Below are 14,537 nucleotides of genomic sequence, written 5' to 3' on the forward strand. Positions count from 1 at the left end.
TTCACCCTCCAACGGCCACCGTGGCCAGCGCACTGCGGCCGGCGCACCACGCTGATCCGATGGCAGGAGCCAGGTACTTATCCTGGTCTCCCATGGGGTGCAGGACCCAAGTACTTGGGCATATGGAAATGTTTTATGAAAAGTCTGTCAGTGACCCACTGCAGTGGTCACATGAATCTACACATGAAACAATTGCATAGAAGAACATCCACACAAAGACACACATAAATGAGTGAATGTAAAATGGGTAGAATGTGAACAAGGATAGTGGATTATGATAATACAAATTTGCTTGTGGTAATACTGTGTCATAGCTATGCAAGGTGGGTACCATTGTGGGAAACTGAGTAGAAAGTATGTGGATTCTCTATTATTTCTCATAACTATAGGTGGATATATACTTATCTCAAAATCAAAAGTTTAAAATAAATCCATACTGTGCAATATCATGTTTTAACACAACATCAACACCAAAAAGCTGGGAGTAGAGACCAGTAACAAGTATATGAAATTCCAGTTTTATAATAAAGCTAGGAAATTTATTTATTTCATAGATGGCAAAAACTGTGTTGTGTTCTTCATTATGGTAGATAATTTAGAAGTCTATCTTTCTAGATTCTTCCTTGATTTGTTCTCAGTTCAATTCTTATCACTATCTTCCTTGTCTTCACAGATCTGTGTCTCCAAGTGCCCAGAAAAATTTTTGACCTATGTGGAAATGCAAATTTTGTACAAAAGAGACAAAAGCTACTGGGAATACTATAGTCAGTTCTGCAAGCCCACTGCTAAGCCTCTGAAGGTATTTGTTTTTAAGCATAAGCTAGAGAAGAATGCAACATTTGTCTCCATCTCAAGTGTAACTTGAGCATTTATTACTGGGTAAACTCCCAGATCACTTACTGATTGCATCATTCCATTAAAACGTAAGTGCAGGAACAAGCACTGAGGTGCAACAGATTAAGCTCCTGCTTGGGATGCCTGCTCCCACACCACAATGTTGATTCAAGTCTCAGCTACATCACTTCTAGTCCACCTTACTGCTAATGTGATGGGAGGCAGTAGATGATGGTCCACATACTTGGGTTCCTGCCATCTACATGAAACACCAGGATGGAGTTCTGGCTCCTGACTGGCCTGACCCAACCTTGGATGTAGCAGTCATTTGGGCAGAGAACAAGCAGATACAAGGTCTCTTTGTTTCTGTTTCTGTTCTCTTTCTTTCTTTCTTTGCCTTTCAAATATATAAATAATATTAGTAAAATACAAATGCACATTTATCTTCAAATACACACCATCATTTGTGCCTATCATTTGTGAACTTGGGTGTTATTCAAGACTGTGATGTCTTGTGAGGTTGATTAGTATTTGACTAATCAGGTGATAAAGCCTCATGGCAACTTGGCACCAGGTATAATTTTACTTCCAACTCCAGTTTGATAACCAGTCATTTTTAAAAAACCCAAATCCCTACCTATGTTTTAGATTTATGAGGGAATTATAAAGCCTCATTATATTGAATAGTGTTAATAGGCTTCTAAATTAGAGAAGATGTTGTTTTTCCAGAAGAAAGTGAAGGATTAGGGACTCAGCATGTAAGATGTGCTTTGGATTCAGAGTCCGATTTTATTATTTTTTGATTGAATTACAGTTAGCACATTAAGAGCACTTGTCAAATTGATAATATCACAATACTATTACCAGAGTAAATAACTGAGTTTTCAATATTACTATTTAATTAAATTTGTAAAGGACCAAATTTTTATATCCAGATGAAAGTAGTCATCACATAGCTTTTGAAATGTTAACATTTTCTTCCTTTTGTTTCAGACTCTCCCAGAGATCTTATTGGATAATGATTGTCCAACAGCAATTTTTCCAGGCAAACCTTGTAAGTGGGAATTATTTTTACCTTGGAACACAGAATCAACCATGAGTTTATTTAATAACTTTTCTTATTTCCTAGTTGATGAACTTGAGATCAAAAATGGTCCTATGACTGGCCCAAGGCCCCAGAGTTAATTAGAACAAAAGTCAGAGGTAAAGCCCATCCTCAGGTTCCAGCCAGGGATATTTCCTCAGGGGCTCTGCAACTTTTTGGGTTCTGGTACATAAGTTCCTAAGAAAAAGATTGAAAATTGATTTTAAAAGCCCAAACAAATGGATTATTTGTTGCTCTATGTGCAAACATAAACACAAACTGACACACCCATGCATACTCACTGCTAAAGTCAGTCAAAAAATGTGTTCATAAATTGCCTGTGGGCCACCGTTGTGGTATAGCCAGTAAAGCCACCACCTGTGACACTGGTCTCCCATATGAGCACCAATTCAAGTCTCGGCTATTCCATTTCTGATCCAGCTCCCTGTTAATAGTCTGGGAAAAGCAGTGAAAGATGGTTCAAGTGTTTGGGGCCCTGTCACCCATGTGGGAGACCCAGAAGAAGCTTCTGGCTCCTGGCTTCTGCCTGACCCAGCCCTGGCTGTTGAGGCCGTTTGGGGAGTGAACCAGCACGTGGAAGATCTCTCTCCCTCTCTGTTTCTCCCTCTCTTGCTGTAAGTCTGGCTTTCAAATAAATCAATAAATCTTTTTAAAAAAAGAAGGAAAGAAAATTCCTAGACAGTGGAGGCAGGATATAAACTTTTCTTTATAAGTGAAATCTGAAATATTTATGTTTCCTGAATGAAACAGTATTTCATTGCTTTAAAATTGTAAGCTTTGTTTGAAATGATACTATTTAGAAGAAAATGAAATAACCATTCATTTTCCTTTCTTAAGAATATAATACTAACTACAGAGGAAAAACTTGATATAAAGATGTCTATCACAATGTTCATTCAAAGGAACCAACCCCACACCTAGAAAGAGAACAAAAAGAGAAAGGAAACACTCTAGTATCCAAAAGCAAGAGAAAGTTTCAATACATTGTGATGCAGTCATTAAATGAAATATTTTAAAATTATTAATGATGATAAGTATAATAACATGGACATACATATTGTAATGTTAAATAAAATACAAACTGTTGTATAGACTATAATGGCAAGCATGTTAAATTAAAATGAACAACAATTCGGGACATGCTCAAGCTGACTTGCCTCAAACGGTAGAGTTAGAAACATACCAGGGGATTCCAATTCAATCCCAATCAAGGTGGCATGTACCAATGCCATCTCACTAGTCCCAGTGATCAATTTCTGTTCACAATTGATCTTAATGATAGGACCAAGAACCAAAGGGATCACATAAACAAGAATAGTGTCTGCAAATACTAGCTGATAGAATCAAAAAGGGAGAGAATGATCCAACATGGGAAGTGAGATACACAGCAGACCCATAGAATGGCAAATGTCCTAACGGCACTCTGGCCTCAGAATCAGCCCTTAAGGCATGCGGATCCAGCTGAAATGCCCGTGAGAGTATTTCAGGCATGGAAAGCCAAGACACTCTGGGGGAAAAAAAAAACCTAAATGAAAGATCTTCGCGAGTGAGATCCCAGTGGAAAGAACGGGTCATCAAAGAAGGAGGTACCTTTCTCTGAAGGGAGGAGAGAACTTCCACTTTGACCATGGCCTTGTCTAAATATGATCAGAGTCAGTGAACTCAGGGGGCTTCCATAGCCTTGGCAGCTCATGACAAGAGCCTAGGGTGATTACTGATGCCATAAACAAGAGTGTCAATTTGTTAAGTCAACAACAGGAGTCACTGTGCACTTACTCCTCATGTAGGATCTTTGTCCTTAGTGTGCTGTACATTGAGATTTAAGGCTATAACTAGTACTCAAACAGTATTTTTCACTTTATGCTTCTGTGTGGGAGCAAACTGTTGAAATCTTTACTTAATGTATGCTAAACTGATCTTCTGTATATAAAGAGAATCGAAAATGAATCTTGATGTGAATGGAAGGGGAGAGGGAGTGGGAAAGGGGAGGGTTGTGGGTGGGAGGGAGGTTATGGGGGGGAAGCCATTGTAATCTATAAGCTGTACTTTGGAAATTTATATTCATCAAATAAAAGTTAAAATTTTTTTTTTCTTGTAGAAGAAAGAATGAAAGGAACTTCACCAAACTCTTACTATATTCACTATAGGTAGTAGGATTATATATAGTTTTATATCTTCTTTCCTATTTTCTTTACTTTCTAATATGTCATGTTCATATTTTTTTAAATATTTGTTTATTTGAAAGTCAGAGTAACCCAGAGAAAGGGAGGCAGAGAGAGAAATCTTCCATCCACTGGTTCACTCTCCAATTGGCCGCAATGGCCGGAGTTGTGCTGATCCGAAGCCAGGAGCCAGGTGCTTCTTCCTGGTCTCCCATGTGGGTGCAGGGGCCCAAGGACTTGGGCTATCCTCCACTGCACTCCTGGGCCACAGCAGAGAGCTGGACTGGAAGAGGAGCAGCTGGGACTAGAACTGGCACCCATATGGAAAGCCAGCACTGCAGGTGGAAGATTAACCTACTGCGCCACAGTGGCGGCACCTCTCATGCTCATGTTTTATAATGGAAGCTAACAGAATGGATGAGATGACCCAGAAATGATATGTGGGACAAGGTCAGGGACAGCAGCAGGTATCAGGGACCCTGTAGGTGGGAACATTCACATTTAGGAAGTTTTAAGGGGCAGAGTGCACATTAGACAGAAGGAAGGGCAGGAGAGAACCTGACACTATATTAGCCAACAAAGGGTGTTTCAAGTAAAATTTTAAGAAAAGGAAAGAGAAATGCTTTTGTGTATCAGTATTACCACAAATATAGTCTTTCAGGCTTTTAATATCTTTGTCAAACCAATGGTTAAGAATGATACACCAATAAATTAAACAAAAAAGGAATGATACACCACTATAGTTTTAATGATATGTGATTATTTTTAAACTTTTTGTATTTGACTGAAATAGCCCTTGCCTATATTGCTGCTGAACTATGGTCTTTCCTTTCACTTGTTGAACTCTTTCTTTAGTGGAGCATTAAGCCTTTGAATATAATGTTAATTAGACATGTCATCTCAAAAATTATGAAAGGAAGGGAGGAAGAGAGGGAGGAAGGTGGGGAAAAGAAAAAGAAATAATATTATGATTATTATAACTATATATTAACTACATTGAATCTGTTCTCCTAATATTCATATCATGTTAACATGAAAATTGATGAGAATAACAAAAAGGCAAAAGGGTGTCTATCATTTTAAAGCTTTGAAAAATTAACTCATTCAGCAGCAGATATCAACTGTGTTCTACCATGTGCCAAGTTCCATGCTGGGTACTGGGCTCAAGCAGGATGATGACTAAAAATATTCACCAAGTAGGTTGTCTTTGGGATCACTGGGAAGACAGTTCTCGTGGAACAAGTCAGAATTCTCACTGGATTGAGCAAGAGCAGATGCCACTGATATAGGCTGTTCTGTCAAATTCACCAGAGAAGAGGAGGGAAGAGCCAGAGAGAGAGAGAGACAGAGACAGAGACAGAAAGAGTACAGATATTAAAGGGCTTGGCCAAATATTATAAATGCTACAGAGGCTGTGTGTGGGTGAACACGTGATCATTTTAAGCCAGGACAGTTGGTAAAGGCTATATGAAGAAATATTTTTCTTTCTTTAAATCAGCTGATTTAATATTTCGGGGTTTAAACCCCATATGAATCTATGCAAATCAGCGATGTCCCTGACAAGAAAAACATGTAAAAATGATGCATTTCTGATTTCCCTTACCTCTTCATTTAAAATAAGGCTTTAAAAGGTTTTTAGTAATAATACATTTGTAAACAGGCAAGGATTCTTTTCAGGGGCCAGCGCTGTGGCCTAGCAGGTGAAGCCACTGCCTGCGGTGCATGCATCCCATTTGAAGGCTGGTTTGCGACCTGGCTGCACCATTTCCGATCCAGCTCTCTGCTGTGGCCTGGGAGGGCAGTGGAAGATGGCCCAGGTGCTTGAGCCCCTGCACCTACGTGGGAAGAGAGGGAAGAAGCTCTTGGCTCCTGGCTTCAGATTGGCACAGCTCCGTCCTATGCAGCCGATTGGGGAGTGAACAAGCGGATGAAAGACTCTCTCTGTATAACTCTGACTTTCAAATAAATAAAATAAATCTTTTTTAAAAAAGGATTCTATTCAATAAAAATAAGAACATAGAAGGTTGAACAATGACTTCACTCTTCTCAGAAATTATACTGGTCTACAAAGTATGGGACTCCTTTGATATCTTCAGAATTTCCATTCCCAGCCTTCTTTAAAAACATGTAAATGAGAAAGTTAGAGGGGCAAATTATTAAGGATTCACAAACAAAAATTTAGTTATCTTTGTACCTAAAAGTTGAGGTGGTTCTCATTTCCCTAGGAATTATTCATTCATGTCCAATTTTTAAGATTTTTTTTAAGATTTCACTTCAGGTACACCTAGGATTTTTAAAAATAACTCATACAAGTGAATGTAGCCTTTCTATTAAAATGTGTTTGCCATGAGTGATGAGGATCAACGTTGCTCTTAAATAACTTGCACTTTGCATCTTCTTCATGACAACTTGATGAATAGATTGAGTATAAAATAGTGTAGCTTTTGATGGTGATCATATTTGCTTTTTATTTCAGTCCTTAAACCATCAGGAAATCTTCAGGCCATCAGGCAATGGACAATTATCTATTTATATCGAATAATTTACATGCCTAGGAAGAATTTGATTGTAACAGCTTAAGAAAGGGACGACATCATGAAAGAAGTAGGAAAGTGATGACCACCATTGTAATTTATTTTTACAGTTCTTCAGAGATGTTTCCCTGACTTCTCTACTAAGAATGGCACTTTAACAGTAGGAAGCAGAACACTGTTTGAAGATGGAAATGGGAAGACAAGAAATGTTATAGAACTCAGGGAGGCTGCAAAGTATGTTTGTTACTGTCCTGTTTTCACTTTATTTGCTTTCTGTTACTATACCCAATACTGTAGCTCCCACGAGGGTAACAGTTATAGGAAAAAATTATGTATTGATATGAAATATACATGTCTCTGTGGATTGGAGAGCTTGGAATGTGTTCATTAGGAAAAGCACATAAAGGAGAAACCAGAATGAATTAGAACAAGAAGGTTTTTCAAAGAGGTTAAATCTTTCATTATTAACAGGCATAGGAGTGTGAGATAAGAAAACATACTATACCATACCAAATTTCTATATAATGCAGTAAATTTGCTGTTTCCCTGGATATAGACACAGAGTGCTTCTCATTACTGGAAAGTATATTTCCTTGGCTGCACACATTCATACACATGTGCACAAACATATTCAGAGGATAACTGCATAGCTCGATGTTGAATTAACAATGAAACAATAAAGATATCCTGAGAATTTACTTCTGTTTCTTGAAATAATTCAGCAGTAAAGTGTAGTACCTACATGTTTAGAATACAGACAGCAACATGGATGCGTTTCAGAAACATAAAGCTGTGTTAAAGAAAGCACAAAAAACACTAATATGTATATATAAGTGGTAAAATTAACAAGAAAATTTAGAAAATTATTATCCCAACGCCAGGGTAGTGATTATGGCAAGAGGGAGTTGTTGTAACTGGGACACACAGGGAAGTGGCTGCCAATGTTGTGTTTATATGAGTGTGTTCACATTGATAATTCATCAAATTGGACACTAATGATTTGTACACTTTTCAATATGTCCTCCTTCATGCCATGCTGCTACAGGGTTGCTGTCAGAGGATTAGGAAGGGGAATTAAAGATGATGTTCTTTTTTGACTCTATGGATTTTGTAAGTTCAAAGCTGATCTTATCATTTCAATTCAATTCTTAGAATGAAGTTTCTGCAATATGCCTACATTAGAAAAAAATCTGTTTATTTTTCTTGAGAGCCAGCCTCTTCATATCTGTAGCTATAGCTACCTTTGCAGGTTCACCCACCTTTGGCGGTTTGCTGAAGTTATGTTTCCTGCATTTCTGTGATTAGGGGAAAAGTCACAACTGATAGTTTCTAAAAACATTCATTCCACAGCAGCTTGCAAATCCCTTTTATTATAACAAGCCTATTTCTGTTTAATGGTAGTCAAAAATAATTTTTCTTTCTTTGAATTCAGCGGTATCAATAAAATCCTTGATGCAAGATCAGTTGGATTGAAAGTGTTTGAAGACTATGCAACAACTTGGCATTGGATTCTCATGTAAGTGAAAACACATAAGTGTTTCTTCTCCAGCCCCATTCAGATTTTATCTTTGTAGAATTATTTCTTCAAATTTCCTGCTATTTTTCATTGATAAAAGGTTAACTCACATCCTAGTTTCTGCCATTTTCTTTCTCTGGTTGGGTGAGGATGGGTCAATGATATTTGGAAATATGTCCAGATCTAGCAGAAAGTCACAAGAATATAAATTTCAATTTTATGAGTACTCTTAAAAGTGAATATTTCAAGTCTCATACAGCAATGTCTGTAGTACCTGTGTACTTCTCATTACATACTACAGTAGATACACTGCTATTCTCTAATTTTTTTTATGATTTGTTTTATTTGAAAGGTAGAAAGAGAGAGGGAAAAATCTTGCTTCCACTAGTTCACTCCCCAAGTGCCCACAACAACCAGAGCTGGGCTAGGTTGAAGCCAGGAACAAGGAACTCAATTCAGGTCTCTCATGTAGCTGGCAAGGGCCCAACTACTTGGGCCATCTCTTACTGATTTCTAAGTAAGATGCTTTAGCAGGAAGCAGGATCAAAAGTGGAGTAGCCTGGACTTGAGCCATGCTATGATTTAGGATGCTGGAATCACAAACAGCAGCTTAATCTGCTGCACCACAACACTAGCCTCTCTCTGGTTCTGTTTTCTCATTTGGCCTTCCATTCATCTCCAAAGGATCATTCCTATTTTTTAAGACATCTCTTCCATATAATGATTGTTATCATCATCATCAAAGATCATTGTAGTTATAAGCTTAAAAATTATAGAAGGAAGAAGAGAGTTAAACTTTTTAGACGTGTTTCACATCCCTGCAAAGTCAAGTGAATGTAGTCACTCTACTAAAGTAGATAGATGTGTTTTCCACAACTACAGTTGGTGTTATTATCAGGCTCTGTGTCACCTTCTAGTGCTTAAAAGCTTCTGTGGTTCCTTAATGATTAAAGAATGAATTCAAGGCCTTTTCAGATATTCCAAGGCCATTTCCAAATTTGATGAACTCACTTTCTCAGATTAATCTCCATCCTTGTTTCTTGATTAACCCTATATTCTAAACATATCAAATAACATGCCCATACCTAGACTGTCAGACCCCATGTTTTTGCACATTCTGTTCCCTTTCCTGATGTATCCTTCCCTGTATCTTGGGCAACTCCTTCTCATCTTTAATGTCAGTTCTGGTATCATTTTACTCTTTTATTATCTTCCCCAGATATAATTACTCATACTCAGTGTGTATGTTGGGGGGAGGGGAGGAAGGGAGTAGTATATATATACACAGACACACTTACCTTTTCCACAGGACAGACCATTTTCTATTTAATTTTCTTGGCTCCTTCCCATTAATAAACTATGACCTCTTTATTACAGCTATGTTTAACTCATATTTATTTCCCTTACTTCTTGTATAGTGTTTAAAACATAGCAGATGTGGGGCTGGCATTGTGGCATAGCAGGTTAAACCTCTGAGTGCCAGTTCAAGATCCGGCTGCTCGACTTCCAATCCATCTCCCTACTAATGCACCTGGGAAAGCAGCAGAAAAATGGTCCAAGCCCTTGGACCCCTGTACCCAAGTGGGAGACCCAGAAGAAGTTCCCATTTCCTGGCTTTGGCCTGGGACAGACCCAGTCATTGCGGCCATTTGGCAGTGAGCCTGAAGATGGAAGCTTGCTCTCTTGCTCTCACTCTCTCTCCCCCCGTCTCTCCTATCTCTATAACTCTGCTTTTCAAATAAATAAAAACATATCTTTTAAAAAGAAATATGGCAGATGAATAAAAACTAGGGGTTTAAGGAACAGTCACAAAAACACTAGGGGAGAAAGTTACACAAAATATATTTAGCGATATCATTCTTAATAAAATCAAAATTGTGTGTGAAATACTACCAAGTAGCTTTTAGAGCTGTAAAACTACATAGTTTTATAAGATTTTATTCATTTACATACATACAATAATTACAAACATTCATTGTGTTAGGGTATATCTCCTAAACATAGATTATAGTCTATATTTGACAATAGTTAGTTTGTTTCCTTATTATCAAATCCAGCTGTCACTAGATCATTTCCATGTTTCTTCTTTTAATTAATTATTTATTTAAGAGGTAGAATTACAGACAGTGAGAGAAAGAGGGAGAGACAGAGAGAAAGGTCTTCCATCCACTGGTTGGTTCACTCCTCAAATGGCTCCAAATTCTGGAGCTGTGCCGATCTGAAACCAGGAGCCAGGAGCTTCTTCCAGTCTCCCATGTGGGAACAGGGGCCCAAGAACTTGGGCCATCATCCCCTGCTTTCCCAGGCCATAGCAGAGAGCTGGATGGGAAGAGAAGCAGCCAGGACTCAAACTGGTGCCCATAGGGGATGCCAGCACCACCGGCGGAGGATTAACCTACTGTGCCACAGCGCCAGCTCCCATGCTTCTTCTTTTGGCTTCTGTACTCTTGCCTAACACAAGTGTACATTAGGATAGATTCTCCTGCCCACCACACTCCCATTACATGCACTGAAACCCAGTACCACTCACACCACTAAAGCATCAACCCCTCCCTTTACATTCAACCCTTCTACTCTCATCTATGTTGCAAGTATACAAAGTACAGATGAGCCTTATTTAGTTAAAATTTTATGCAAGAATTTAAAGCATGTAGAATAAACAATTTTCTTTTTTCCTGTGATTTCTTTGAATATTCTCTTTGGACTATGCCACAGAATAATCTTTCAACCCCAGTGAAGATTTAATCATTAAAGTATTTGTCATTTTAAGAAGGAATGGCTTCTGAAGTTAAAAGGATATGGTGTGCAAGACTTTGACCTAAGAAGATACTTTGATACTGTGCTATCCTCTATCCAGTGACAGTAATTAAGATTTTCTTTTTAAAGATAACACATGAGACAATAAACTCAATAAATGTACCAGGCACTGTCTGTTACTATGTTTGGAAATCTGCAGATAGCACCAGAGATGTCAATGTTTAATAGAACAGTCAGCTAAGTTTCTAATCTTAATGAATTCTCTTTGAGGAAATTACATCAGAAAATTCCAATATGACCTTAACCTGAATATATTGGGAAAATAAGCTTTCCTAGAAGTTCAGTGAAACTCTAGGAGGAAATTGAAGCAGACAGAAAATAGTCATTCTATTGAGTGCTTGATAAAACCACACAGCCCAGGAGACACAGAAGCCTTACTGTGGCTCCAAATGGTAGCCCATAGATCATGGAGAACCAGGAAGAGATGTCTGGTGATATAAGGCATCACAAACAATTTGAAATAATTAGATCTTAGTGAGAGTGAGTACAAAATCATGAGTTCAGGAGCTAAGTGGACAGTTTTTTTTTTTTCCTTCTCTTTTGCTCCTTTCTTGCCTTTCTGCTCTTACTTTAGACAACAATATTGTATAAAGTTTTGTTTGTTTATCAAGAAGATAGAACAGTGCAAATTCATCATAGCTGTATTTTATATAAGGAAAAATAAGTAGGACATGGTAACTATGACAGGCTAAAATTATGGTTGGAAGAATTATATTTTTCCTTGAACAATGGTTGATAACAGACTTTGGTTTATTCAGGCATACAAAGATGACTCATGTATAAAATCCCGATGGCCCTACTCTTTAATAGGAAAGTCTTAATGAAAATAATTGCTTATGCTTTTTGTCCTTATAAATGTCCCTGTATCCAAGTAAAATAGTTTGAGAATCATTTTGCATAGGAAAAAAAGTGTCATCTTGATGTTTCTATGTTATGCTTAGCGTACCTGACCTCTGCATTTGTTGTGGGTTTTCCCCTCCAGTGGCCTGACTATCGCGATGGTGCTTAGCTGGATATTCTTGATACTCATGAGGTTTATAGCTGGATTCCTCTTCTGGTTCTTCATGTTTGGTGTGCTTGGAATTATAGGATATGGTAGGTATCACTCCTCTTAAAGTCGCAGAATGTTATAATCATCTTTTTTTTTTCCCGCTACTATTATTACCAAAAGTATTCACTTGCAATAAATTTAATTGTCTTCCCCCAAAATGCACTGAATTTAGAAAAATCATTCAATTTTGAACCTATTGTCTGTCTAGCTATTTTCTTCCTTATGCTGAAAAAAAGTGCTATCAGAATATCCTACTCTTTTTCCTGCCAGTTTTTGTTCTCATGCCTCATGAATATTAAGGAAGAGATAAAAAGATTCCCTTTAAGATTAGTGAAAAACATTTCAGACCACTTCTTTTATTTCTTCAACTTTTCTGACTGATCAAAAGCCAGATGTGCATTCTTACAGAAGCATGATTTAACTTTTGACTTTCGTAAATTTAGATAGAATTTTAATCCATATACTGTCACCCCCTAGAGGCAAGTATTTGGAAGTACATGCAATGGATGGAGTTTTATTTCAAGGTTGAAATCTAACCACTAACTTAATCTCTCCAAAACCAATACATGTCAGATACCACATATACAATAAATGAAGAAATTAAAATGTCTCCCATGTAACAGTACACCTTTATAGCAGCTTGCTTTCAGTCTTCTAAAAAATGCTTTGGGCCAAGATATAACTGTTTGACAGGCTTCTATTCCAAAGAAAATTTCACCTAAACATTTGAATTGATTACACAGTTTTAGGGTAGTACAAATCAGAAATACCAATCTCCTATTTCCATCATTCAGAAAAGAGCTTTATATACATTAGGATAAGAGTGCTTTTGAGGCTCCAGGTTCTGCAGTTAGGCAGGATTATAATCCAGCCTCATAACATACAACTGAGTGACTTTGGAAAAATTTAATTAATGATTATGACACTCAGTTTCCCTATATATCTATAACATCAGAACAATGGTGCACTGCATCTCAGAAGATTGTAAAGATGAAAATTAATACACATCTCTGAGAAGGGTCTCTGGACACAGTAAGCAGAATGTGTATTAGATTGTTATTATCCTCCTCATTACCTTCAGTGAGTATCAAGTAAATCACTCAGATCTCCTAGGGTAACCCTTACCTGACCCTGCTGTGTAGCTGCTAACCATTCCTCCCGAGCCCAGCCAGGTAACATATTAGAGGTGGGTCACAAGAATGATGGTCCCTTAGTCAGAGACTCCAATGAAAGGTTAAAAAAAAAAAAAAAAAAAACTAGTTTTACACAAAATTCATTTTGTTTAAACATTAACAGCTTAGAATTCAAAATAACCCCTACCTGGCCAGCACTGCGGCTCACTAGGCTAATCCTCTGCCTGTGGCACCGGTACTCCGGGTTCTAGTTCCGGTTGGGGAGCCGGATTCTGTCCCGGTTGCTCCTCTTCCAGTCCAGCTCTCTGCTGTGGCCTGGGAAGGCAGTGGAGGATGGCCCAAGTGCTTGGGCCCTGCACCTGCATGGGAGACCAGGAGGAGGCACCTGGCTCATGGCTTCAGATTGGCGCAGCGTGCTGGCTGTGGTAGCCATTTGGGAGGTGAACCAATGGAAGGAAGACCTTTCTCTCTGTCTCCCTCTCTCACTGTCTGACTCTGCCTGTCAACAACAACAACACCAAAAATAACCCCTACCCTTTGTCAGTAGACAGCCTGGGCTTGTCACTCAATCACTCTTTTATTCTTATCAAGAAGGAAAGGGTTAGGGGCCCATTGCTGTGGCAAAGCAAGTAACGCTACCACCTGTGGCACCAGCATCCTATATGGACATTGGCTCAAGTCCCAGCTTCTCCACATCTGTTCTAGCTCCCTACTAATGTGCCTGGGAAAGCAGCATAAGATGGCCCAAATGCTTGAACCCCTGCACCCATGTGGGAGACCTGGAAGAAGCTCCTGGCTCCTGGCTTCAGATCAGCCCTGCTTCAGCACTTGCAACCATTTTGGGAGCAAACTGATGGATAGAAGATATCTCTCTCTCTAATTCTGCCTTTAAATAAATAAATAAATAAATAAATTTTAAAAAATTAAAGAAGGAAAGGATAGTGAAGTCTGCTAATGCCTTTATTGATTTACCTTAAGCAATGAAAAAAAAATTCTGAAACTGGCTGTGGTACAACTTTTACAATGGAAAAAGGGAGAAAGATGGTCAATGTATAAAAAGTGCAAAATAAACAACCAATTTGGCTCTTATTGACTCCCCAGGTGGTGTTAAGCCAGCAATTAGTGGTGTTTATTGGATGCTATTTATTGGGTGAGGAAATGTCCCATTAGGTTGGGAAGTGCAGTGTAAGTAAATAAAACCGCATGTGACTTCCTTCTATTACATTCTTGGACAACTGCCTTCTACGCATTATGGGGAAACCAATCATGTTGTACTGACAGCAGCCCATTTACTAGGGCCAAGAAGTGACATAGTGAGCAAAGAAAAGACAATATTATTTGTGGGCAGGAGCCCATGTACAACCATGTATCAGTTTTCACTGATT

The 14,537-nt window shown here is 38.3% G+C and overlaps 1 protein-coding gene across 19 annotated transcripts in view; it reads left to right on the plus strand.

Moving 5' to 3' along the window:
* Positions 1-14,537, plus strand: part of SLC44A5 (solute carrier family 44 member 5) — a 437,768-nt gene that overhangs the window by 390,190 nt on the left and 33,041 nt on the right. For all 19 annotated transcript variants that reach the window (XM_070078256.1, XM_070078247.1, XM_051857584.2 and 16 more), the window contains 5 exons: positions 674-799; positions 1,828-1,888; positions 6,746-6,869; positions 8,068-8,151; positions 11,951-12,063. In XM_070078256.1, the coding sequence (XP_069934357.1) occupies positions 674-799; positions 1,828-1,888; positions 6,746-6,869; positions 8,068-8,151; positions 11,951-12,063 (508 nt within the window). The remainder of the gene's footprint in view (positions 1-673; positions 800-1,827; positions 1,889-6,745; positions 6,870-8,067; positions 8,152-11,950; positions 12,064-14,537) is intronic.

This window comes from Oryctolagus cuniculus, chromosome 7 (genome assembly GCF_964237555.1).
Source record: "Oryctolagus cuniculus chromosome 7, mOryCun1.1, whole genome shotgun sequence".
Classification (NCBI taxonomy): domain Eukaryota; kingdom Metazoa; phylum Chordata; class Mammalia; order Lagomorpha; family Leporidae; genus Oryctolagus; species Oryctolagus cuniculus.